The sequence below is a fragment of the Leopardus geoffroyi genome, chromosome A1 (assembly GCF_018350155.1).
Source record: "Leopardus geoffroyi isolate Oge1 chromosome A1, O.geoffroyi_Oge1_pat1.0, whole genome shotgun sequence".
In the NCBI taxonomy this organism is placed as follows: Eukaryota; Metazoa; Chordata; class Mammalia; order Carnivora; family Felidae; genus Leopardus; species Leopardus geoffroyi.
In genome coordinates, this window is record NC_059326.1 from 239,425,413 (window position 1) to 239,452,359 (window position 26,947).

A 26,947-nucleotide genomic window follows, 5' to 3' on the forward strand; every position below is an offset into this window, starting at 1 on the left:
CCAGCCTGGAGTGCCAGGCCCCCCACCCGCCCGCAGCCCCCCACTCATCCACCAGGCAGTGCCCTTGAGGGCAGAGCAGGAGGCTCAGAGATCAAACACCTGGGCCCTGGGTAGCCACTCTTCTCCGGGACTGGAGAACTCATCAAGCTGTGTGTCTATCATGGGGACACTTTGTGTCGTATCACAAAAGTTTATTAGGAAAGTCTCCTTAAGAAGTGAGGTGGGAACTGCCAGGTGAGACCAGAGCCATAAGGTGAGACAGGAGCTGCCAGGTGAACTGGGAGCCATCAGAGCACACGAGAGCCCGGCCGGGCCTCCCGGCCAGGGACTTCCTTCATCCTGGCTCCTCTGTGCCTGGCCGCTGCTCCCATCCATGGTACCACGAGGACCTGCAGGTCCCTAGCCCTCTTTCTGCTCCTCTGTCCTCCCACCTAACCTGAGCCCTGAACACAGAGGCTAGCCCTCGAAGGCACCGGGTCCACACTCGGAAGCTGCATTTCAGGGCACAGCGGCCACAACTGTGGGCTACGAAGACTGGCTTCCCAGGAACGTGACTATTTTGACCGTTAGCAGACATATTCAGAGTGTGTTGATAAATGATGAAGGCCATGCACATCTCCCCGCGACCTTCCCTTAACCTTCCTTCACTCCTTATCCGCACGGAGAGCCTGGCAGGTGCCCTTGGCCTCTTTGGAAAGAGCCATTTCCAAGTTTGCATCATTTCTCAACAGGATCATTGCGAAAACTAGACGGAGGGAAAGTCCCTGAAGAATCACGTCCAGAAACGAGGCTACTTTTTCAGAAAGTAACCAGTATCCTCACCCAGATGGATGAGACCCGCTGTCTGGTCAAGGGGCCCTACTCTTGCCCGTAGCTGCATGGCTAAGGCTCACTGGGATCCCTGCAGGTCAAACAACCTCAGGAAAGCAGAAAAGGAACACGACCGTCACTCGAAGGCTGCACTACAATTGCCTGTGCACTCCTTAGTCCAAAGAGGTGTCCTCAGAGAAACGAATGCTCACAGGTCAGAATGCTTGTTGTCCCTGGTCATGGCTGTCCACGTCAGAGGCTCTGGGTGTGAATGTCAGGCCAACAGGCAGAGACCAACTCCTGGTGGAGGCGAGTGCACCAGGCTTTCCCTCCGGCTCAAGACCTGATGGCTTCCACTCCCCTGCCAGCTCCCACCTCATCTGCTGGCCCTGTGATCACGCGTGCCCTTCCCATAGGATGCTTTCCTAATAAAGTGTGATTCAGCATAACACTTGGCTGAAAAGTGCCCACATCATATGCGTACAGTTGGTGCGTGAGTTCCCAGATCAGGAAACAGGACACAACAGCTTCCCAGAGCCCCTTCCCTTCACCCCCCGGGGCGGTCATGGCACAGACTGCCCACGCCGTAGGCCGGTTATGTTCGTCAACGGAGCGCTGTTCTTAGTGTCCGTCCTCTGTGGTTGACCGTCACGGTTGTAACCTCCTCCCACGCCGCGTGTGTGGTGCCAGTTCCTCGCATCCGTGGGGTGAGTGTCTCCACCTGATTCCACACGCGGCTGCTGTGTCTGAGCGAGTCCCGCCCAGGGGTGGGGTTCCTGGGTCGGGGGTGGCAGAGGGCCAGCGTCAGCGGATGGCACCAAGCGCCCTTCCAGATCCACACGCCACTGTGGCGCAGTCGCTTGACATCGCGGCCGACGCGAGGCGTCCCCAGCCCTCTTCATCTGAGCCGCTGTGGCGGCTGCCACGGTTCCGCACCGTGGTCTTCACCCGTGCGTCGTGAGCCGATGAAATTGTGCGTCTTCTCCCGTTTTTGGTCTTGAGGTGTGCGTGTGAGCACACGTACGCGTGTCATGTGGGAGCGTGCGCGTCGCCTGTCTGTGTCCTTCTCTCAAATTTCCATTGAGCTGTCTTGCTGATTTGTGGGTTCCTCATCTGCTCTGGACGTGGGTCCTCTACTGCGTGGGCCGTGATGCCAGAGCCACTACTCCTTGGCCTGCCTTTCTGCTCTCTTAGTGGACCTCACACGGCCAGTTCATCTGTCTGTCTCCTCATGGGTGGGGTCTTGCCCTCGTCATCCTCCCCCATCTCCTAACTGGCTCCTGAAGCTTCTAGAAACTTCTGCCATCTATTTATTGTGCATGCTATGAGGTAAGAGCTAGGATCAAGCTCTCTTTAAGTTTTTTAAAATGCATTTATTCGAGAGAGAGAGAGAGAGAGAGGGAGAGAGAGGGAGAGAAAGCACAAGCAGAGGAGGGGCAGAGAGAGAGAGAGAGAGAGAACCCCAACCAGTCTCCATGCTGACAGCGCAGAGCCCAATGTGGGGCTCAAATTCATGAACCGTGAGATCATGACCTGAGCCAAAATCAAGAGTCAAATGCTTGACTGGCTGGACCCCCCAAACGCCCCCAGGATTCATTTCTTTCCCGTGTAAATCCAGTTTACCCAGCTCTGTTTGTTGGCAAGATGGCTATTTCCCCACCACGGGACAGCGCCCCCTTCCTTGTAAATCCCACACCGGTGCACACGTGCCTGCTGTGAGCTTCCAGTTCTGTCTTGGGGTCTGTTCATCTAGCAACTGGGTCCTACAGGAAGTCTTGTGTCCGGTGTGTAAGTCCCAGCAATCACTACTCCTGCCCCCTGGCCCTGGAGACTCCCAACTTTCTGCATTCCCAAAAGCTCGTCTATCTCTACCTAGAAGAGCTGCTTAGTTGTTATGATAATGTCATTACCTCTGTAACATGATCTGGCATCTTTATAATGATAATTGGAGTCCTCTGATTCACGGATATGGCATGTCGTTCTGTTTATCTGGTTCTTTAATTTCTATAAATAATGTTTTATATTTTCTGTGTGAGGTACTAAATACCCCTTGGTTGACTCATTACTGGGAATTCTGTATTCTTCCCCCCTGCTGCGAATGGATGGCATCTTCCCCTCTACAGTCTGATGGATGGAAAAGACTGCTGACCTCCGAGCACTGGGCAGTCGTAGTTCCCATGGGACGTTTGTAACAGGCACTGTCTTCCGGTCATTCTCTCGCGAGCTCTGGTGGGTGACCCCACGCTTTGTAGAATCCCAGAAGGTTGCGTCCTTGGACACCCTGTTCATGTCTCCCCACACCTGAGTTAATTAATGGAAAGGATGTGTGGGATTAACATGTAAGAGGGGCTCTGTGGCTTAACCAAAACAAGAGATAGACCAATGGCGAGGGCATGATCAAACCGGAAAAGACATTTCTGACTCAGGCAAATGGAAAGACATAGCCAATGTGGACACTTTCTAGGTTGGGCAACAAGGGTATAATAGCTACCGTGACATATCTGACTGATCTTAGTCTCCCTTAATCTCCCGGAGTCTGCGCCCTACAAAGCGGGGTCAGTGACAAGTGGTGGAGAGATTAGCAGAATAAGCATTCAAATAATGTATAAACAGGGACTCCTGGGTGGCTCAGTCGGTGAAGCGTCTGACTCTTGATTTTGGCTCAGGTCACGATCTTGTGGTTCTTGAGTTCAAGCCCCACATCGGGCTCTACACTGACAGTGCGGAGCCTGCCTGGGATTCTCTCTCTGCCCCACTGCCCACCCGCCCCCCGCCCCCGCACATGCATGCATGTGCTTCTGCACATGCTCTCTCTCTCTCTCTCTCTCTCTCTCAAAAAAAAAAAAAATGTGGAAAAACAGACACAGCTTTGGTCAACTAAAGCCAGCCTTATTTTAGCTCTAAACTACCATTTCTGGAGTTAAGAATAAAGTCATGACCAGTTTTTACAGCCCCATCCCCGCGGCCCTCATCCTTTTGTGCAAATTGCACACGCACCTGTTACCTAGCCTGTGGGATTCCCAACTGCGCCCATGCCCTTGCCCTGGTTCAAACGGGGACAGCTCTCCCCCGGCTGCCAGCCTGGGGGAGAACGGACCCCTTCTTGAATCAATAAATGTCAACGGCAACTAGAACACGCATCTAAAACCTAGCTGTTCAGCAAAATGACTGCTGAACCTGAAGATACTAAAATAATTGATTCCTGACTTCTGTTAAGTATTTTGCACAAGGAGCTCACGACAGCACAAAACTGTTCTGATATTTTCTCAACATGTTTTACATAAATAGAGGCAATGCCTGATTTAATGGCATTTGGAAACAATTTCTTTACAATAGAAGGCAAAATTTTATTTTACATCCAGCACTTGCAGAATAACCAAGCTCCAAAAAACAGACTCTAGTGAGCACGTTCAGACCTGGGACCAAAGCCTCGCCTCAGGACACTTGCACATCACCAAAGCCACCTCCCGGATTATGGCTAAAGGTAGGCAGTTCTGGGTGTGTCTGGAGAATTTGCAGGGCAACTCAGCAGACAGTGATAGGGACTGAAGTTGAGTTCTGAGCATGGAAAAGGCAGCCCAGACCACGTTTTTCTAGAATCAGACCCCGCACACGCAATCGAGGAGACAAAGAGAGTTTGCCATTTGGGGGCTGGAATCACGTCGTGTCCGCAGCCTGGTGCTGGCCATCCGTGGGTCCCTGAGCTCCAAGCTGCACGAGGGGGCCCCGAGGCCAGAGAGCTGTGCGAGCACAGCAACCTTGAGAGCACACGTGGGAGGGCTAAAGCGGGGAGGGAGGGCCTCAGCTGGCCATCCATGTATCTGGGGCGGGTGATGCGTTCCCCCCACCTCACATCCCCCAACACCTGCCCCGCATGTCTTCAGGAGGTGGAGGTGGACACAAGGACACAGTGATGGAGCCCAGTTGTCACCCACTGCCAGGAGCAGCCGGTGGGAGAAGAACCACGGGCCACCTCCCTGAGGCGTGGCTGGTGGTGGGGACGCCCGCCCCCGCCGAGTGTCACCAGGTGCCAATGCCCCGTGCCCTGCACATGGAAGAAGAAAAGGAGGCTCGGAGAGAGCGGAGCCAAGGCTTGTCCCCGTGGTGTGCGGGGCAGCCCCGGAAGCACCTCCTGGAGATCACACCCACGGCATTTTGTCCACTTGCCACGCGGTGGCCCCCTTGTGTGTGGGGTCCTTGCCGGAGCCACACCTCCACGTGCTGCAGGGGCCAGTCCAGGCCACAGGGTCGGCTGTCACCAGCGGCCGCCCTGTGGAAGAGTGGGTGTGCGCACGTTGTCTGTCCAAAGATTGTCCCGGGGCCAGCGGCAGGGAGAGGCCTGGTCAGTGTCAGCCATCGGTCCCAGGTTCAGGTGGCAGGAAAGCGAATGTAGAGGCGTGTGTAAGACGAGACACTTCTCGGAGTCATCTGTGCAGTGACAGACACTTCGGTTTTGGGAATCATTCAAAGTGACAGTCTTCACGGAAATTCCATCAAATGCTCCGATCAGCCTCAGGGGCCTCAGGCAGACTTGGATTTTCACGTGTCAGGGACCCCCATTCTCAGGTCTTGGCTTCCACCGCCCTTTGCTTCTGGGCACCCCCTTGCTTTTCCGCCCGTCCTGTGGGATCTTTGTTTCTAATTCCACGTACTGCCTCTCAGCTCCTTTCATCACTTGGCTCTGATCCCGGATCTTGTACACATTTCCCCTCCGCTGGCAAAGGTGCTCTGGGCACTGCAGGAGGGAGGTTGGGTCCTTTGAGACCACACCCAGGCCAGGTCCGCCTGCAGGTAGCCGCCCCCAGAGTCTGGCCAGCATCCCAGTGGGCATTTCCTGCTGGCCAGCCCTGGCCTGGGGCACCTCGGCGACCTCTCCACCACCCAGGAGCCATGGCCTCACCCTCACCCATGAGGGTGTCTCCAGAATGTGCTCCTCGCTGGGGTGCCCAGCCTCCTGTGGGCCCCGCGGCCCCTCCGCTCGCTGTGTCTCTGTCTACGGCTGTACCCCCTCAGGATCCTGCGTTAATGATTCTTTATACGAAACTCACATTAATTCTTTGTATTAAGCCAGTCAGATCACTTCAGTTTCTGTCTCCAGGTAGGACCCTGACAGACAGATACACTGTATACCTCACTTTTCAGAGTTCTATTTTGTTCTTTCTCCAATCTGCCTGTTTGTATATTGCATGGAGTGTGTTTATCATTTTGCACGAAGAAGCCCTCTTCAGAGGGGACATCTTTTTGGGGACGGCTGTGGCCCTGCGGCTAAGGTCACGTTTCTGCTTCCTGGTGCCCCACGTTCTCATCTGTCCACCACTGGCTCTGACCTGGGGCTCTGAGCTACACAAGAGTGTAAATTTCGGGGCGCCTGGGTGGCTCCATTGGTTGAGCGTCTGACTTTGCCCCAGGTCATGATGTCACAGTTTGTGAGTTCTAGCCCCGCATCGGGCTCTGTGCTGACAGCTCACAGCCTGGAGCCAGCTTCGGATTCTGCCCCTCCCCTGCTCATGCTCTGTTGTCTGTCTGTCTGTCTGTCTCTCTCAAATATAAATAGGCATTCATTTTTTTTTTTTTAAGTATGAATTTCGATTTGCACTTGAAGCTCAAACTTTGGATTTCTCATGAGCGACCTCCTTTCCTTCCCAGAGGCCAGGCCCTGAAGTTTCCTTTTCCCTCCCTGGGCCATGGGTGGGTTTTTTTTTTTTTTATTGTACCTTTTCTTGGAGGAGGATCCAGCGTTTGGTGGGTGTCAACCCCAGAGCCTTGCCCCAATGTCTGGAATCATTCAGCCTGGGCAGGCCTGCGGCAACAGACCAAATGAATTACCTGGACATCAATAAGGGCATTTCCAGAGCACGTTATTTCCCGAATGTGCCCATCTCTGGGGTTTCAGACAGTGATGCTGTGGCAAGGTCGCGGCCAGCAGAGGTCAGTGCCCAATACAGTTGTGACACCCTGGACACCTCTCTTGTGACCTTGAGCCCTAGACCAAGCTGGGATGTGGAAATCCTTACCTGATAAAACCTGCGTGATAAGAAAAGCCTGGTTTTACAGGTGTGTGAGGCTGGAAGACAGTAAGCGTGTGCAAACAGTGGGACCCACCACGCCGCAGGCTGGAGAGCTGTGTTTACCTGGTGGAAGCCCAGATAGTCCACGATCGTCGCTGACGCGTAAAATATCATGCCTTCCGCACTCACGACCAGGGCAAAGCCATCGAGAGACTAGAAGAAACAAGAACTTGAGTTGGCTCCTGCCCACATTCTCAGAACCTTCACAATGAGAAAGCGCAAGCATTGTCTCTGCTGCATTTTCGACCATTTCTGCTGTTCCGTAGTCTGTATTTATAACCTCCAGAAACACCCACTGTTGATTTATTTGTTTATTTATGGCCGTTTTGCAATAGGTCCCAAGTGTGCAGGTGACAGGGGCACCTCATCATGGTTTCTAAGCCTCAACACTGTGTTCTTCTTTTTCTAATGATTATAAAACTCATCTTGTGGGGCGCCTGGGTGGCGCAGTCGGTTAAGCGTCCGACTTCAGCCAGGTCACGATCTCGCGGTCCGTGAGTTCGAGCCCCGCGTCGGGCTCTGGGCTGATGGCTCAGAGCCTGGAGCCTGTTTCCGATTCTGTGTCTCCCTCTCTCTCTGCCCCTCCCCCGTTCATGCTCTGTCTCTCTCTGTCCCAAAAATAAATAAACGTTGAAAAAAAAAAAAAATTAAAAAAAAAAAAAAAACTCATCTTGTACAAAATACAAATATCATCATGGAGAGATGAGGCTCCCAGCAGTACCTGAAACAAAACAGGAGCCTACTTCACTATATGGACTGTCCCTGTTCACGCACTTTCTTCCAGACTATGTTCTGGTTTTCCTAAGAGTTTTTATCATGAATAAATATCGAACTCCATCAAGTGCTATTTCTACATCTACTGAAACAATAACATAACATTTCTTTAGTCTATTGATGTGGAGAATTTCATGATAGGTCCCTGATGATGAATCATTCTTGCATATTACAGGATAAGCCTTATCGGCACTTCTAATACGCTCTTGGAAGTAACTCACTTTGCTGCCGAGACGCTCATCCGTATTTAAGGAAAAGCTGGCCCACGAGCGTCCCTCCTGATTTTGGTGTCAGGATCACTAGATACGAGTCAGGCCCCTCTCCCTCTTTTCCATTTCCTGGACCTACTTATTGAAGGCAAGGATAACGTGCACCTTGAAAGTTTGGTTTCACTTCCAAGAGCATTCAGCTTGGGGATGATGGGAGACAGCAAGTGAAAAGGGGAGGGTTTTAGCACCATGTCAGTTTATGTAATGGCTGTTAGTGTCTCCAGGTTTGTAATTTTTTCTTCATCAATTAGAGCATCTTAAAATATTTTCCTCTTCATTTTAAATTTGTTAGTGTCTGCTATTCACAATATTTTTACGATTATTAAATCAGTTATATCCAGAATTATTTGGTGTGCGTGCATGTGTGTAGAAAAGTGCGGCATGTGGCTACGCTGTGCCTGACTTCAAATCTTTATTCAAAAAGCAAGCTTTGTAGCTCCGCCCTGCAGTGATTTCCCACAATCACCAGTAGTGAAGATGCACAAGAGAACACAGCCACCGATTTACATGATCAATGAGCATTTCATCTATCCTCTATCTATCTATCTGTCTATCTTCTTCCTGCTCACCATCATCATCATTACGATAAAGAAAATGATAGCTGGGGGCACCTGGGTGGCTCAGTCGGTTGAGCGTCCGACTGGCTCAGGTCATGATCTCATGGTTCCTGAGTTCGAGCCCTGCATCAGGCTCTGTGCTGACAGCTCAGAGCCTGGAGCCTGCTTCGGATTCTGTGTCTCCCTCTCTCTCTGCCCCTCCCCGGCTCGCACTCTGTCTCTGTCTCTCTCTCAAAAGGAATGAAACATTAAAAAAATTTAAAAAAAGAAAATGATAGCTCACACGGTGCACGTGAGTATTGGGTACCCCACATGGAATGTCTCATTCAATTCTACATCACCTCCATGCAGCAGGAGGTTGCAACTCTACTTGGCCAGTGCAGAAGCTGGAGGTGAGGGAGGGCATCCGGGCAGTGGAGTTCATAAATATTTCAATTTGTATCTTTAAAATACAGACATTTAGAGACTTTAACTTCTATGAAGTTTGTAGTTATTGGCAGTATATCACAATACTCATTTCCCTTAATTCTTGATCATGTAGGATACTTTTTTCTTTTTAAATTTTTGCTAATTTGTTAAGTGATACATTATTGTACTATTTACTATAATTTTCATTTCTTTGATTATTAATGGGATGGATATTGATGAGATTCCACACACTCACTGTTAGCCTGTAGATCTTGCTTGGCAAACTGCTCATGCATATCACTGGCTAATTTTTCTATCAGGGTTTATAAATATCAATTCCCAAGAGCTTTTAAATCGCTAATATTGAAGATCTCTAGGCATCCTAGGACAGCAGCAGCCACCTAACCCCAAATACCCTCGCTTATAAATGATGGAAAACAACAAGGAAAGTGACACTACACAAATCCATGCCCTTGTCCTGATGAGACCGCAGGGAGCTGGTAACTTGCAGAGACATTAGCAGAAGAGAGAGTGCTAAATCCTAGTGAGCTATGAAAGGAAGAGAGTGTAGTTTCTCCTTAGGAAACTAGAGTAAAAGAGCCAATTAAATCCAACGTAAATGGAAGAAAGAAAAAAACAAGAGTGAAAAAGTCAATGATATTGTTTAAAATTGTCAAATAATGAACATCATCAACAAAGTCAAATTTGGTTCTTCGAAAAGATTGATAAAAGATCAATAAAAGATCAATAAATTTGATATACCCTTAGCAAATTTTATCAAGAAAAATACAAATTACTGACACCAGGGATTTATAATCATGACACAGCCAGGCACCTGAGTGGCTCAGTCAGTTAAGCATCCTACTCTTGATCTCAGCTCAGGTCTTTTTTTTTTTTGTAACAAATTCAAATTTCTTTTTTTTGTAATGTTTATTCACTTTTGAGAGGGAGGAGGGGCGGAGAGAGAGGGGGACAGAGGATTTGAAATGGGCTCTGCACTGAGAGTAGAGAGCCTGACGCAGGGCTTGAACTCACAAACCACGAGATCATGACCTGAGCCTAGGTTGGATGCTAACTGACTGATCCACCCACGCGTCCATCAGCTCAGGTCTTGATCTCAAGGTTGTGAGTTTGAGCCCCTCATTGGGCTCCACACTGGGCATGGAGCCTACTTAAAAACAACAACAACAACAACAAACCTTCCCACAAAGAAAACTCCAGACCTAGATTAAAAAACAAACAAAAAAACAGAACATGGGGCACCTGGGTGGCTCAGTCGGTTAAGCATCTGACTTCAGCTCAGGTCATGATCTAGTGGTTTGTGGGTTCAAGCCCCGCGTTGGGCTCTGTGCTAACAGTTCAGAGCCTGGAGCCTGTTTCGGATTCTGTGTCTCCTCCACTCTCTGCCCCTCCCCTGCTCATGCTCTGTCTCTCTCTGTCTCTCGATAATAAATAAACATTAAAAAAATTTTTTTAAACCAAAAAAACCATAAAATGCCTAGGAATAAATCTAATAAAAGATGTCCAAGACCTGAATAATCCAGGAGATATGCCATGCTCCTGCATTGGAAGATTCCACATGGTTTAGAGAGCCCAGTCTCTAAAATCGGTCTATGGTGTGATGTGATCCCAATCACAATCTCAGGAGGGTTTTCTTCTCTTTGCAGAAATTGTCAAGCTGATTCTAAATTCTATATGTGCAAGGGGCCCATATTTGCCAAAGCAACTATGTTAAAGAAGAACAAAATTTCAGAACTTACACTGACTTCATGACTTAGCATAGAGCTGTGGTAGCCAGGACAACATGGCATTAATGTGTCTGGGACAGCTGGTCGTCTGTATGGAAAAAATGAACACGGACTCCTATCTAATTCCACAGAAATTAATTCAAGACATAGCTTAGGCCTAAAGATAAAACCTCATAATCATAAGGTTTCTAGAAGAAAACAAAATGTCTTCATGAGTTTGGAATAGGCAGATTTGGATAGGACACAAAAACACTAGCCCTTCGTGGAAAAACCTGATAAACTGGACTTTATTAAAAGACACAATTTAAAAATGTAGAGACAAGCCACAGGGCAAGAAAACAGTATTCACAGCACATTGACCAAGGACCTCATTCAGAATATATAGAATTCATAAATTGACAGTAAAAAGATGAACGATCCAATTTTTTTAAACGGGCAAAAGACTTGAACAGATACTTTCCTAGGGAGATGGAAGAAAGGCCTGTCTATGATGAAAATGTGTCAACATCATTAGTCATCAGGGAAATGCAGATAAACATCACATTAAGATACCATTTCACAAACACTGGGATGGCTACAGTCAAAAAAACGGACAACACGAAATGTTGGTGAGGATATGAACCACCACCAGTAAGAACGTAAAATGGGACAATCACGTCGGGAAACGGTTTTGAGGTTCCTCATAAACATGAACATGCATGCTCCCCATGACCAGAAAATCCACTCAGTGCTTACCCAAGTGAGATGGGTGTGCTCACAAAAACACCCTAACAAGAATGTTCATAGCGGCCTCCTTCCCAACAGTCACACTCTGGAAATAACCCAGCAGCTACCAGCCCCACATGAGGGCTATCACACAGAGAAAAAGAGCACCCTGCTGACCATGGGGCCTGTGCATCTATTTATAGGGAGCCCAGGGGCAGCCCAAACAAAGCAACGGGATAAACACCAGAAAGCAGTTCGCTGGTGGTGGCAGAGGGAACCACATTAAACGAAAGTAGGAGAAAGTCACAAATAAATTTGAAACCCTAAATAAGCGTATGTTTCCCTAGGAAAATACGATGTATCCATTAGAGACAGAAACCTTACCTGACTGATTTCTCTAGAAGACACAGAGGAAGTTACCAAGGATCCAGCCCACAGATGGCTTTAACACGTAACCACCAAGTCTTAAAGATCTGATCACATCAATGCCCCATACATTGTCCCAGAGCATAGAAAGTCAGGGAATTTTTCCACTTATTTTTAGAAGTGTAACACTGACGCTTAACTCTGATCAAAGAAAAGTACAATAAAAATAAAATTACAGACCTTTAGTTATTGATGAGAATGTACAAATAAAATATTAGCAAACAGATTCCAATTTCACATTAAGGAAACACAATACACATGACCAAGTGAACTTATTCCAGGAATGCAAGGTTGACTCAACATTAGGAAACCCATTAGCTTAATACACATTTATAGATCTACGGGGGATAGTCTTATAATTATCTCCATAGATGGTAAAAAAGCTTTCCACAAAATTCAACATTTATTCTCTATAAAAACTCTTAAGAAAATAGGAATTATAGGCACATTCTTAACATGATAGTGTTTACGTGGGTGCGTGTTATTTCTAAGTCACCAACTTACTTAGTGGGGAAATATTCTAGGTGTTTCCAGCAATACCAGGATGCAACACAAAGATATCCATGATCTCCCATTCCAGTGTGTGCAAACTACAGTCCCAGTTATGGCCTGGCACTTGGTTTGGGGAATAAAATTTTACTGGAACACAGACACACTCATTCATTACTTATTGTTTGTGGCCGCTCTTACACTGTAACAGTGGAGCCGAGTGGGTGCAACTGTATGACCCACAAAGCTGAAAATATTTAGCATCTGGCCTTTTAAGAAAATGTTGGCTGACTCCTATCCTGCAGTGACCACCATCAGATGGAGGTGTTAGCTGTTATAGCGAGACGAGAAACCAACAGGAGGCATAAGAACTGGGCAAAGTAAAATGGACTCTGTCTACAGATGCTATCACTGGATATCTGGAAACTCCTAGAAAGCCAATGATAAAATAACTCAAAAAAAAAAAAAAAAAAAAAAAAAAGATGGGCAAAAGACATGAATAGACAACTTCTCCAAAGAAGACATCCAGATGGCCAACTGACACATGAAAAAATGCTCAACATCACTCAACATCAGGGAAATACAAATCAAAACCACAATGAGATACCACCTCACACCTGTCAGAATGGCTCACGTTAACAACTCAGGCAACAACAGATGTTGGCGAGGATGCGGAGAGAGAGGATCTCTTTTGCATTGTTGGTGGGAATGCAAGCTGGTGCAGCCACTCTGGAAAACAGTATGGAGGTTCCTCCAAAAACTAAAAATAGAACTACCCTACGACCCAGCAATGGCACTACTAGGCATTTATCCATGGGATATAGGTGTGGTGTTTCGAAGGGACACATGCACATGTTTATAGCAGCACTATCGACAATAGCCAAAGTATGGAAAGAGCTCAAATGTCCATCGATGGATGAACGGATAAAGAAGATGTGGCATATATACAATGGAATATTACTCGGCAATCAAAAAGAATGAAATCTTGCCATTTGCAACTACGTGGATGGAACTGGAGGGTATTAGGCTAAGTGAAATTAGTCAGAGAAAGACAAAAATCATATGACTTCGCTCATATGAGGGCTTCAAGAGACAAAACAGATGAACATAAGAGAAGGGAAACAAAAATAATATAAAAACAGGGAGGGGGACAAAACAGAAGAGACTCATAAATATGGAGAACAAACAGGGTTACGGGAAGGGTTGTGGGAGGGGGGTTGGGCTAAATGGGCAAGGGGCACTAAGGAATCTCCTTCTGAAATCACTGTTGCCCTATATGCTAACTAATTCGGATGTAAATTTAAAAAAATTAAAAAATAAAACAAGTTAAAAAATAAAAAAAATTAAAAAAATTCAGTAAGGAAGCAGTATATAAAAGTAGATACCATATTCAATAATCTTTACATACTAGAAAACAAACCAAATTAGAGGGTCTGATGATAGATAAAACCCCATTTACAAACACATTAAAGAAGACCCATTACTTGATAAATAAACTTAACAAGAAAGTGTAAAACACAGGGGCAGAAAGCTTTAAAACTTCTCAAGACACAAAATTGTATTTGAACAGATGGAAAGACATCCTTTGTTCCCGGACAAGGCAATTCAGCATTGCAAAAATGCCCGTTCTGCCCAAGTGAACCCCCCAACAGACTGCCACTCTGTTTTGGGAGCAGGCGAGGCGATGCTACGTGCAGGCAGGAAACGTGCAGTCAGAGCTACAAAAGACAGGAAAAGTGAGGAGGGAGGGCTGTCTCATTCACACACCGAAATGTGGGGCCGACCCCTGTAGTCACGACGGCTGGTGCTGGTGTCAGTGACTGGTCAGTGGACTCCGTGGCGAGTCCAGAAACAGGCCCTAGCTTAGACGGAAATGTGGCATAGGAAGCAGGTGTCACCGGAACCACCGGGACAGAACGAGCTTTTCAATAAATGGTGCTTTGTGAAGCTTTTGTTATCGCGCTTTGTGTTTGTCCGTCTGTCCGTCAGGGCTGGAGAATCATCTTCGAGGTGGTGTTTGCCCCTTCAGGGTTACCAGGTTGATGAGCTCACAGTGGCTCCCAACATGGAGAATCACCTTATTCCCGTGGCCACCATGGCTCGCTCCTTCTGCTGCAGACAGAGTCAGCTCGCTGTTGCTTTATTTAGAGTTCTTTCATGTAGTGTCTCGAGGAGATGAGTTGGTTTCTCCTTTGTGCCCTCCATCAGGCTTCAGTGCACGGTTTTCTGACCTCACAGAATTAGCCGCGACCTTCTCCCCTTCTGTTCCGTGCTCTGGAACTCGGTTTTCTATATTCAGGTTCGCTGAAACTTGCTTGTAGAAACGAGTGGATCAGACACCCCCACCCCTAGCTCCGCTCCCTCTCACCAGTGTGACTGACTCTGTTCAGAGGAACATCACATGTACCCACGAACAGCTCCCTCCCAGCCGCCACAGGGCAGAAGCCGGGTTCTGGGGAGCCTCCCTGCTCCCCGCTCCTGCTCCTGCAGGAACGTAGCTATTGCACGGCAGAGGATGGAACCAGCCAGAGTCCCCCAACATCATGATCCTCCATGGCGCTGCAGTCAGGCCTCCGTCTCGTGGAGCCATGCAGAACCTGTCCACAGAGTGTGTCTTCTTCTGGGTGATGCCTTGTCTTTTTGTTTGCTCCCTTTTGTTTTCAGATAACACCGTTGTAGGTTTTCTGCCTACTTCGTTCAAGGTACAACGTGACTCTTGCCTCAGATGTGTGTTTTCCGTGTTGGGCGTAGAGGTGTAGGAACAGTGCACCTGCCAACCAGAGCTAGTGTGTTCTGCCGTGTTCCGGTGATGGGACGACGTCACATGAAGGTCCCAGGAAAACCCTCAGGGCAAAGGACCAAGCTTTCCAGCTTCACACAGAGCCTGCTCCGCTACAAAGCCACACATCCAGCCACCAAAGTATTTCAAAAAGGGAAGTGACAGCACTCAGGAAAATGTAAAACACACTTGTCAGAGCTCTTCGAGAGAGATGCGGTAAAACGTCAAAACCAGCCCCAAATGCGCCCGAGAAGCTAGGTGCCCACAGGCAGTCAGGATAGGATTTCTGCTGCGAAATGACCCCCTCCAGACAACCCTGGAGTGGCCTGGCTCCTCTGTGACTTGGAAGTTTCAAAGATTTGGACAATTTTCTGACGCAGAGGCACACACACTGGGGCGATGACTCTGCAAAGGACTCAGCTTTTGTGCTGAATTTTCTGGACAAGAAATCCCCATCTCACGTAGCCCTGCAGCCGTGGCCACGGACTTAAATGGTCCTTGCAAAGCCCCCCGCCCCTGAACCCCAACATACTTCTGAGGAACAAGAAATTGACCTCATACAACATAGGTGTCCACCAAAACACCTCTAAGAATCAAACTGCATTACTTGTCATTTGAATAAATGTCCAGCTCCAGACCGAAGTGTGTGGTCCCACATATCCTAACACCTTTGAGTGGTGAATGGAAAGTCCAGTATCTGCCTGGCTCTCATCCTAGGGGGCTATTTGAGAGTTTGTAAATACGCCTAAATCAGGTGCCCGGGGGGCTCAGTCAGTTGAGTGTCTAACTCTTGATTTTGGCTCAGGTCATGATCCCAGGGTTGTGGGATCGAGCCCCATGTCCAAGCTCCACACTGAATGTGGGGCCTGCTTAAGATCTCTCTCTCTTTCTCTCTCCCTGTGTCCCTCCCCACAACCTCCATCCATGCTCTCTCTCTCTCTCTAAAAAATTAAAAAAAATATATACATATATATATATATATATATATATATATATATATATACGCGCCTGCCTAATGCCCTGCCCCAATGCCTCTGTTCTTGGACACGCAGTGTTTTGGGGGAGGCACCTATGAACATTTGGAATTTGTCTGTTTACATCATTTACCCAAAGACCTGCCTTCACTGCCTGAGACAAAAGAAGTGTGGAGGCATGTGACGACATTACACACTGCCGGCCTACGGGGTGGGGGCCTGGCTAAGAGGAGTGAGGGCACCCAGCACCTGTCACTCACCACCAAAGAGCTGGGCCCCTTTCTGCCTGGACGTGACCTGGCCTCCCTCCTGCCCCACGCTTAGCCGAGGCCCTGGGGGCTGGCGCCCACGGGGGCTGGTGGGTTTCAGGGTGGCGGGGCAGGGAGAACGGGCTGGTACCACCCACTTCCCGTGCAGTGACAGGGACACTTGGGTAAGTCAGGGCGCTGCTGCCACAGCGGATCGCACCCACTGGTGCTGGCGCAGCCTCCGAGGATGGGAGCAGCCAACCACGAAGCCCCTGCCGTCCTACCCCTGGGACTCGGACGGAGGTAGGTGGGGCCACACTGGGGTCCACGGACGGCTGGTTGGAAGACCGTCGATCACGCTAATAGACTATCAGAGTGACTATTTGCTGTTGCCACTACCCCGCGGTCGGGTGACGTGCTCAACGGGTGGGCAGTCAGACCAACTGCCATGTGGCGCTGGCAGTGGTGACCTCAGAGGGGTCTGGCGGCGGGGGGTGCGTGGCCCTCGGCCCCAGCCCCTCCTGGAGCGCCCGCTGCTCGGCCATCTCCCTGAACGGCTCCCCCGAGGGGAGGCTGCTGCACACTGAGCCTGTCGTGCTAGCAACGGTTCAAAGACCGAACGACGGCTCAAGGCTAGAGTATATAAAACGCCTTCTTAAAAAAGATTTTATAAGATTAGTCACAACCAAAAACAACCTTAATTTTAACTCACAAGGCAGAAATTTTTTAAAAAGGAAAAAGGACCATAAAATGCCGTTTGCCGAGTCATATGGATTCAATATCGGATTGACGTTCTGGTCCAGAAGCATCATGCCAAATACTTTTACACATGTGGGACCATCTTTCAAATATGCATCGCCAACGTTTGTTTTCTCCCGGTCTCTTTTTAATCCTACAAGAGTTTTGTGTTTTCTCAAACATGGTACATGGAAAATGAGGTCACTTTTCCAAGTGGAAAAAAAGGATTTGGTCCCAAACTTAAGACTGAACTTTTTTTAAGGGGCAAAAAAGTCACATCTCTATTCAATTACTGAAAGTCACGAAACGTGCACCTGCAACTTAGGGGGCAGCAGGGGTCACGGCAGGTGAGGGCCCCGGGTGCCCGCGCCTCCCACGCTGCTGGCCCTGCCGCCCACAGCCCCTCTGTGGGGATAAAGGCAAAAACGTGCGAAAAGCCCGGGACTTCCCTTGGCAAACCCGTTGCATATCCTGATCTCGTCCAGTCCCGCGGCAGAAAAAACAGCCAGCAAGTACTTCAAAGATCGTTCTGTCAAGGTCACGGCAGAGGAACACAACGAGGGAAAATGGAACAATTCTAATGGCCCCTCATCACTCCTCCCTAGAATAAAGGGACGTGGGGAGCCAAGCACTCCCCTGAGAGCCGCAGCCATGGCTACGGGGCAACAACACAAGGCCCAGCCCGCGCCAGTCACGCGAGCGAGCGGGCACCAGGCAGCTGCCTGGCCTTGCTGGAGGCAGATCACTCGCGGCCTCTCCATGGGGCCCGCGTGCGTGCGAGGCAGCGGAATGACTGGCTGTTTATAGATCCCACAAACAGTAAACTCAGCCTTGAATTTCTGCCACGAAGCAGCGACGGTGCTTGAAAACAGTTCTTGAAAGACGCAGTTGGCTGACCCCTCGTTCCCTCGCTCTAACCCGGGCCCGGCTCTGGGTAACCCGCTGCCCTGGGCTCCCCAGGGCCTTCCTTTCCACGGGAACCACAAAAATCGGGGGAGGGGAGGCGCCGGGACAGGGCTCTCAGCAAGAACCACCGCTCTGCAGCCGTCCCGGCCTCCCCGTGCCCGGCGGGGGTGGAGCCCAGAACTAGGTGCCGGCTGCCACGTCCAGCATCCGCTTTGTTCCCTTCTCTGGGACCACGCTGCTTCTTCACGGGCCCTTCAACCATGTGCTGCCTTTTCAGCTGTGCGACCTTGGCCAAGTTAATCAACCTCTCTGGGCCTCAGTCTCCTCCTCTGAAAAATGTGAATGACAGCAGTGACCACCTAGGAGGGTTAAATGAGCCCTGCCCAGCATAGAGTGAGCAAAGAATCCATACTGTACTAGAATCCATAGAATCTGTACTATAATTAGAATGCAGGACATGTGATTTGATACCAGAAGTGTTGAAATCACTTCCTAAAGTGAGAACAAAGCCTATATTTTAAAACTGGGATCTACTTCCTGAGTACAAACATCTTAACGTGAAGTTTGGTTGATTAAAAGCCAGCCCAGTTAGGGACAATCAATAAATAAATGCTATTGATGAGTCTGAGGGTCCATCTGGAGGAAGCAGGCCTGTCCTCACAGGCGTCCTGATGGCTGGAGGGTTGCACTCACTGACCCTGAAATCTCTGACCTCACTCTCCGAGTATGTTCTAGACCACCAGCCTTGGCCTGGCTACCATGGGTCACTCCAGATCTTCTGGGTCAGAGCCTGCCTTGGACAAGTTCCAGACCTTTCCTTCACACGTGGGCAGCTCTACACCCAGGAGAGCCTGATCCAGCTTTGCCCCACTTTGCCCCCCCCCACCACTTCCGAACAGCAGGAAGGAGGGGTGGTGCTGGGGCCTGAGGTGGCTTGGTGATAAAGCCCTCCAGGCAGAACACCACCAGCAGGAGGGAGAGCTACAGGGTAACCTGTAGACCCGCAGGGCGCTGGCAGCCTCCTCATGAGGGAGAAGTCAGGTGTGAGCCTGAGCCGGCAGTGGGCCATCCCCCAGCATGCCTGGGGAGGGATGCTCCGAGCCAGAACAGGCATTCCAGCATCCAGGTGAAAGGAAGGTTCTCAGGTTCCCAGAGGTTCAGCTGCTGCCCCATGAACCCAGGATGACACAGAGCTGCCTGGAAGGTCCTCACAAATGCTGGCTCCTCCCATAGTAATTAAAACTCCACATGATGGCTCAGGGCTGCAATTCCTCAGTGTTCCACAGATTCAAACATTGAAATGGTAATGTGAACAAGAGTTAAAACACGTGGCATCTTAAGTAAGCATGGCCCATGCTCCTTCCATGGGGCTTCCCTACCAGAGGCTGGCCCAGTCTCCTCACCTTGTGCTGAAATCACCTGCTGGAGACCCACTCAATGACTCAGAGCTCAGTGGGGGCAGGACCTGGGACACATGTGTCTAAGCCTAGGAGACCCTACAACCAAGCAGGACCAGAGTAAGCACAATGGTCACTAAGTGAGAGGGACCCAGTGAGCCCAACTCAGTGGCTGAGGATAGTCAGAGGTTTATTAGAATGGTCAGGGGTTCCTGGTGGATGGTCAGGGTTCATGGTGGATAGTCAGAGATTCATGGTGGACGGTCAGGATTTATGGTGGACAGTCAGGGGTTCATGGTGGATGGTCAGGGGTTCATGGTGGACGGTCAGAGGTTCATGGTGCATGGTCAGAAGTTCATGGTGGATGGTCAGAAGTTCATGGTGGATAGTCAGGGGTTTATGGTGGATGGTCAGGATTTATGGTGGACAGTCAGGGGTTCATGGTGGATGGTCAGGGGTTCATGGTGGATGGTCAGGGGTTCATGGTGGATGGTCAGAGGTTCATGGTGCATGGTCAGAAGTTCATGGTGGATGGTCAGAAGTTCATGGTGGATAGTCAGGGGTTTATGGTGGATGGTCAGGATTTATGGTGATTTATGGTGGATGGTCAGGGTTCATGGTGGATGGTCAGAGGTTCGTGGTACATGGTCAGAGGTTCATGGTGGATGGTCAGAAGTTCATGGTGGATGGTCAGGGGTTCATGGTGGATGGTCAGGATTTATGGTGATTTATGGTGGATGGTCAGGAGTTCATGGTGGATGGTTGGGGGTTCAGGGTGGTCAGTCAGGAGTTTATGATAGACAGTTGGAGATTTATGGTAGACAGTTGAGCGTCCATGGTAGATGGCCAGGGGTTCATGGTGGACAGTTGGGGATTCATGGTGGAAAGTCAGAGAACAAATGGTGGATGGTCACAGGCTAATAGATGGTGGCGGGGGGATGGTTCACAGTGGAGAATCCTGATGACCTAAAAGCCACAAAAAGGCCAGGCCCAGTCAAGTCCCAGCCACCCAATCCATCCTCAGAGATGGGACCAGGATCCATGCACTGACCCCACAGGAAGGCCACTGGATGGGCAGAAGGCACAACCTCACGGGCCAGGGCAGCACAAGGTTGAGAAGTGACACAAGCTTGTGGGCAGGGTCCTCAGGTCAGCCTGGGACACCCCATGCATATCGTCAGGCTGGCAGTGGGGCACGGGCCCACAGAAAGTAAGGAAGGTAAGGTGGAGGGCTGTACTAGAGGGGCAGGGAGCCAAGCTTGCCCTCCTGGCATGAGGCCTCTGCTTTCCATGCTTATTCATGTCTGGTGAGCCCCTGAAAGAAACTGAAAGGGGCTTCAGAAGAGTGGGTTCAGCAGCCACAAGAGAAGATAATCAAAGGCAGATTCCTTGGAGGAGAAAGACCAAAGGAACACCCAGGGGGCATAGCCACTGGTGCTGCAGACTGCTCCGCAGGGAGACAGAAACAGGCGAGGCTCTCTCGAGGGCCGGGCAGCCCGCCCTCCATCACCTGCCATGGGCCCCCAGAATCACACCAGCTCCTGCCCTGGTAACCCCACTTACACCCTTCAAAAGTCAGAGACAGACTCGCCCCTCTTAAGCCTGTCGGCTTGAGGGAGCCAGGCCTGAGCAGGTGGGAGGTGGCCAAGGAGTCAGGCCCCCATCCCAGGGCCCCTCTGTCTGGGTCCCAGTCCTTCTTGGTGGGCCGGGGCTGGGACCCCCAGCTACTGTGCTCTCCCCCCATGCCTGAAGGCCCTGTCCTGTCCCCCCAGCCAATTCCTACTGTGCCCCTCTTTCTGCACCAGACAACCCCAAGTCCTGGCCATGAGTTTGCTGGGGTTTTGTGTCTGCTCTTCCCAGCCTGTGTGTCTGGGGACTAGTCTCTAGGCCAGCAGAGTAGAAGAGCCACGGAGGGAGATAGGCTCCCGGGTCTCTTGAGGTCCAATGTGGGGGACAGTGAGTTTCTAGGTCTTTCTTTAGAAGAGCCACGACCTGGAGGTGGGAAGTCCCTGTGCCATGCCAGCACTCCCTGTAGCTCCTGCCAGGCCCCCAGACGGTACCCCGCATGGGTCACCATCCCGAGGCCCTGGGAGTGCCCGGGAACTGCTGGGACCCCTCCCCTGAGGACATGCTGCAGCCCGCAGTTCCGTACCCTAAACACAACCCCTTTCATCCACATCCCCACGTGCAGTTGGTTCAATAAAACATGGACACAGGGCTTCCTGACTCCTCCTCCCCAAAACCAGGCCCAGGAGGAGAAAAGGAGGAGCCCCAGAAAGGCCATCTGGGGCTGGGATGAGGAGGTGAGGAGGCGACTGGGGCTGCAGCCCGGGCAGGGGCTTGGGGGCAGTCAGAGAAAGGTGGAAGGAAGAGATCTTGTTCTGCTGTGGTCCCTCCCCGCACTGCCCAGGGACCGCCTCCCCTGGTGGGGCAGGCAGGGGTGAGAGGGAGAGGGCCAGCTGGAGGAAGCAGCCCAGGTGGGGGCTCCCTCCCAAGGCGGGCCGGCATCCCCTCCCCTCCTTGAGCCTTGCCTGCCCCAGCACACAGCTCCCCGGCAGAGCAGGGACAAGGCATGCAGGGCAACACAGGGGGCTCAGGATAGAGAGGAGCGTGAATTTAAAAAGTACATTTCGGGAAATAAGAAAAGACATAAGCAGAATAAAACAAGAAGCATTACAAACAAATCAGATGGAAATAGTAGGCATGAAACTGGAACCAGAGAAAGAAACCAGTCCGGGATCTGGTGTGATGGACAGCACCCGGCGGTCGGCCGGGAGGAGCCCCCTCTCCTGAAGGGCAGCGGGCGGGAGGGAGGCGGGGGGGATGGAGACCGAACAGAACGTGGAAGAAAAACCAGCAGATGGGAGGGTGGCTGTGGAAGTACCAACATCTGGATAAGAGCAGCTCTAGAAGATGAAAGCAATAGGGGAGAAGAGCTTTATCTGACGTGAAGACAGAAATAAAATGTCCAGACTGAGGACCACAGACCTCAGATGGAAGGAGCCAGCACAGCCAGACCCACAGTGGCGCAGGGACATGTCACAGCACGACCCACAGTGGACACAGGGTCACGTCACAGCCAGACCCACAGTGGACGCAGGGACATGTCACAGCCAGGCCCACAGGGGAAGCAGGGTCACGTCACAGCCAGACCCACAGTGGACGCAGGGACATGTCACAGCCAGGCCCACAGTGGGCGCAGGGTCACGTCACAGCCAGACCCACAGTGGACGCAGGGACATGTCACAGCCAGGCCCACAGGGGAAGCAGGGTCACGTCACAGCCAGACCCACAGTGGACGCAGGGACATGTCACAGCCAGGCCCACAGTGGGCGCAGGGTCACGTCACAGCCAGACCCACAGTGGACACAGGGACATGTCACAGCCAGACCCACAGTGGACGCACTGCAGGGGAAGCACTCCAGAGAGAAACACACCCAGGCCACAAGGATCAAAGACAACGACCCGTGCCGGGCAGGATTCAACTTCAAGACAAGAGTTGACGTGCAGTGTCCAGGAGACCAGAGGCCTGAAAGCATGCCGTGAGCCCAAGAATCAGAGAAAACCAACTTGAACAGGTCTTTTCTAAGGGCAATCCCCATAAAGACAGGGCAGAATGTGTAACTTTTAAACTAGCACAAGAAAGCTCATGGAAGCCTGGAGAGAAAGGGAGGAGGGAGCCACAGCCCTGAGTGTGAAAGACAAAATATGACGTCACAAAGCAGCCCCAAATAAGGGTGACTGCAGTACGCAGAGGCTAAACGCACCCGTGACAGGACACAGTGCGGGGAAAGGACCCCCGCACACGTCTGCAGGAGGCACGTTTAAAATGAGACCAGAGGATGGTGAAGATCCGCCCAGCAGCAAGGATCCACAAGGAAGCCAGGAGCAGGTTTATTTCTGATGCAACAGAATTTGGTGGGACGAAGGACAGAAGTTGAGTGGGCAAGATTTAAGAGCCTGTGTCAGAACCGGCCCGCCAGGCCCACACCAGAGCAGCCGCTCCGAGCCCTGCTGTCCTTGCGTGGCCATGTCCCAACTGTGCATAAACCCATGAGCTGAGCCAGGCGGCTGTGCGCCCCCACACTGACTCATGTACCCAGCTCTGTCTCGTGCAGAGGCCTTTCCGTCCGGTCTCCTCTCTTCCCCTGCTGACGGCGGGGCCTTGGGCTCCAGGCTCCACGCCTGTGTTTCCACACTGCCCTGGTCCCAGTAGGAGACCCTCCTCCCGAGAAGCCACTCTCCAGGCCCAGCCCGTCTGAGGCTGCTCTTCTCCGCCTCACCCTCCAAACCCGGCAGGTGGCAGGCCTGTGGGGCCTAGCAGGACATCGCCCTGCTCCTGCCTCTGCACACACTTCCGCAAGGCCTTCCAGCTCCAGCGCTCCTGCTGAGGCCTGGACTCCTGAGGCTCAGTGCTGTTCTTGGTACTGCTCCTTTTCTCTGGGAGCATTTGGGGTTTTCTTGTGCTGGGGTGTGGAATCTCAGAAAGGCGGAACACGCTGGTCCTTTCCACCCACTGTGCTGGCCACGCAGGGGGACCTTCAGGCCGGAAACCCAGCCCGTGGTTCTGGGAAACCCTCCTTGACAGCTTCCTCCCCCGATCTTTCTGGAACTGGAGCCTATGGGGCCCTCGGGGACTATATTCTCCACCTAGTTTCCTCTCCCTCTTGGAGAAACTGAAGTGACCCTTCAGCGTCAACTGTCCGTCTTCGTACAGCTCCTACGTTTGCTCTCATACTTGTAATTCTTGAGCTCTTTCCCAAACTTCAGAACATTCCCTTTGTTGGCACCTGTTTCCATCTCACGGACACTGTGTCTTTGCTCTTCTCCCCAAGGAGCCCGACATCAGCTGGTTTATTTCCCTGGGTCACCCGAGCTGCCTTTCCTGCTGGATCCTGAGCGAGCCTCTTGTCTCAAGGGTCTGTGGCCCTCGTGTGCTGGAGTTTACAAGCAGGTGTGGGACAGCCACCAGGACGTCCACACACACGACAGAGTTCTGGTGGGGAAGCCCCAACATCGGCGTCTTCGGGTCCTTCCTCTAGGCTGTTGGGCTCCACAGAGGGGCTGCGCCAGGGTCAGTGCCCCGTGTGCAGCCCCACCACCCATCTCGCCACACTTGGAGACCCCGACCCTCTTGGGCAGCGTGGGAAGGCTGCAGGCCACGGGCCCGCACTGAGTCTCTTTGACCAGAGGGGCCGGCGTGCTGGTTGTGTCCTGCCTTTAACTGTAGAATCCTCCTGAGGACAGGAGTCCAGGGTCCAGCGCCTGGTCACCACTGTCCACACGACTTCCACAGCTATCTCTCTCATTCAGTTGTCAGGGACTTTGCAAAATTACGAAGGAGGTACTGCCTCCCTGGTTCACAGCTTTTCCTTTTAAATTCACCCAGTTAGGCCCGTTGGCAGTCGATTCCCATTTGTCCCCCAAGCAGCCGCTCACGCTGCCTCTCAGCCTACACTGCCTTCTGGCTGTCCTGTGTCCCCACACCTAGGCTTCACCAGGACCCGTGCGCACATCGCCTCTGACCTCGCGGAAGGGCTGGTTTCCCGGAGAGGCCCCTTGGCGCACTGTGAGGCTGGGTGCACGCCCGGCTGTGGTTCGGCCCGGCCAGCCTTCCCTTTGACGCGTCAGATGCTGGGGGAACTCTGCCCCTTGGTTTCTGCGTGAAACGCTTGGAGGAAACCCTCTGCGATGCTGGTTTTGCCCGTGAGAACCAGTGTCCTTCAGGCACCCAGCCCCACGGGCCATGGCACGCTCCTGCCACGTTCCTGTTTTGGTCTGGCCGGTGGGAACGGAAGGCCTCGGTGACTGTGTCCCTGAGCCTGACGCACTCCACTCTGTCTAGCCATCCCCAAAGGCTCTGAGGCCTGAAACTAAAGCCCTTAAAGTGCTCTGCAGGTGACAGCAAGACAGGCCTCTGGCTCTGACACCAGCCCCTCACCTGCCAGGGCCACAGGGCCACCTGGATAGGACCCTGGCTCAGACGGAGTCCCTCAAGGGGACGCAGTGGGGGCCAGTCCCGGCTCTGTCCTTGCTAGTGTTGGGACACTGGGCAGCTTACAGGACTACTCCGTTTCCCCATCTGTAAAGGGAGGCAATGACAGCATCTGTCTCGTATGCCTGTCGAGGATCAAGTAAGTCCTCAGGGCTCCAAGCGGCCCTGGCGTGTTGGAGCTGAGCCCTGGCTCAGGGCTGGGGTCTTGGAGTCAGGAGAGGCCTGAGTTTCTGCCCCAATCTGTGCTCTCACCTGAAGCACGTCCCCTGCAAAATGGACGGTTGTAGGGGCTGAATAGCGGCTCCCAAAGACACGGGCACACAGGGACTGCAAAGCAACCTCATTTGGAAATGGAATCTTCGCAGCTGTAATAAATTAAGGTGAGATCACTCTGGGTTAGGGTGGCCCCAAATCCAATACGACTGGTGTCCTTATAAGAGGGACACAGAGACACAGGGAAGACTGACCGTCAGCAGAGGCATGGGACACTCTCCCCTAGAGCATCTGAAAGAACTCGCCCACCACACCTTGCTTTCAGCCCAATGACACTGATTTCGGACTCCCAGCCTCCACAACCATGAAGAGTACATTTCTGTTGTCTGAGCCGCATTCAGTCATGAACTTGAACTGCCATCACCACCACACACTGCTCGGGCCACTGTTGTCCTCAGGAGCTGGAGGAGAGGTGCCCCAGCCCCACGTGGAGGCCAGTTTCCCAGCCCTATGCCCTCTGGGAGGACAGACCTCACTCCTCAGACCAACAAGCCCAAAAGGCAGGTGAGCATGCCTGTGTGCATGCAAGTGCCTGAGGGAAATCTGCCACCGGGGAGGAACAGGGGCCTGGTCCTCGGTACCCCATTTTCTCTCCCTTCTCTGCCCTGACCATGTGCTCATCCATAGAATCACCACCGGACAGTGGCAGCTAAGCTCTAAGAGAAACACAGGAGTTCTAGTCAGAGGACCGGGAAGGGGGTCCCAGGAGGAAGCAGGTGTGGAGGAAATCCTGCAGAGGAGACGGTGGGGAAGGGACCCGGGCTCACCTCTGTGTGTGAGCTGACGCAGTCCCGGCTCAGTCCAAGGGGTACGTGTGTGGAGCACGTCCGGAGAGGCAGACCAGCAGAGCCTGCGCAGAGAGCCAAGCTGGCATGGGCAGCGTGCTCTCAAGGAGCGGGCCTGCTGGCCAAACCTGCCCCCTGCACGGCCGCTGCCAACACAGGACCGAAGACAAGCACCCACCTTGAGGCTGTGACACCCAAGGCTCCCAACACATGTGGAATGTCCAGGGCTCAATCTGAATTAGTTCCTTTTGCTGCTGCAGCAAATTACTACAGACCTAGTGGCTGAAAGCCACACACTTTAAATATATCAATATAAACTAGTTAAAAGTGAAAGGAGGGAACAAGATATGCCAGGCAAACATTAATCAAAAGAAGGATTGGGGCGCCTGGGTGGCTCAGTCAGTTAAGTGTCTGGCTCTTGATTTCGACTCGGGTCATGATCTTACAGTTCGTGAGTTCAAGCCCTGTGTTGGGCTCTGTGCTGACAGCGTGGAGCCTGCTTGGGAGCCTCCGCCTCCCTCTCTCTCTGCCCTTCTCCCTGCTCATGTGTGCATGTGCGTGTGCGTGCGCGCGCGCTCTCTCTCTCTCTGTCTCTCAA

The 26,947-nt window shown here is 51.6% G+C and overlaps 1 protein-coding gene and 1 long non-coding RNA gene across 3 annotated transcripts in view; both read right to left on the reverse strand.

Annotated features, from left to right (window-relative positions):
• The window catches only part of AHRR (aryl-hydrocarbon receptor repressor), a 93,802-nt gene that overhangs the window by 13,803 nt on the left and 53,052 nt on the right, over window positions 1-26,947 (reverse strand). For both annotated transcript variants that reach the window (XM_045443564.1, XM_045443554.1), the window contains exon 5: window positions 6,942-7,031. In XM_045443564.1, coding sequence (XP_045299520.1) covers window positions 6,942-7,031 — 90 coding nt within the window. The remainder of the gene's footprint in view (window positions 1-6,941; window positions 7,032-26,947) is intronic.
• Window positions 5,519-6,844, reverse strand: LOC123579509. The gene is made up of 3 exons (XR_006702816.1): window positions 6,825-6,844; window positions 6,525-6,610; window positions 5,519-5,545 (listed from the first exon to the last, which is right to left on the reverse strand). It is a non-coding gene; the product is annotated as an uncharacterized LOC123579509 (long non-coding RNA).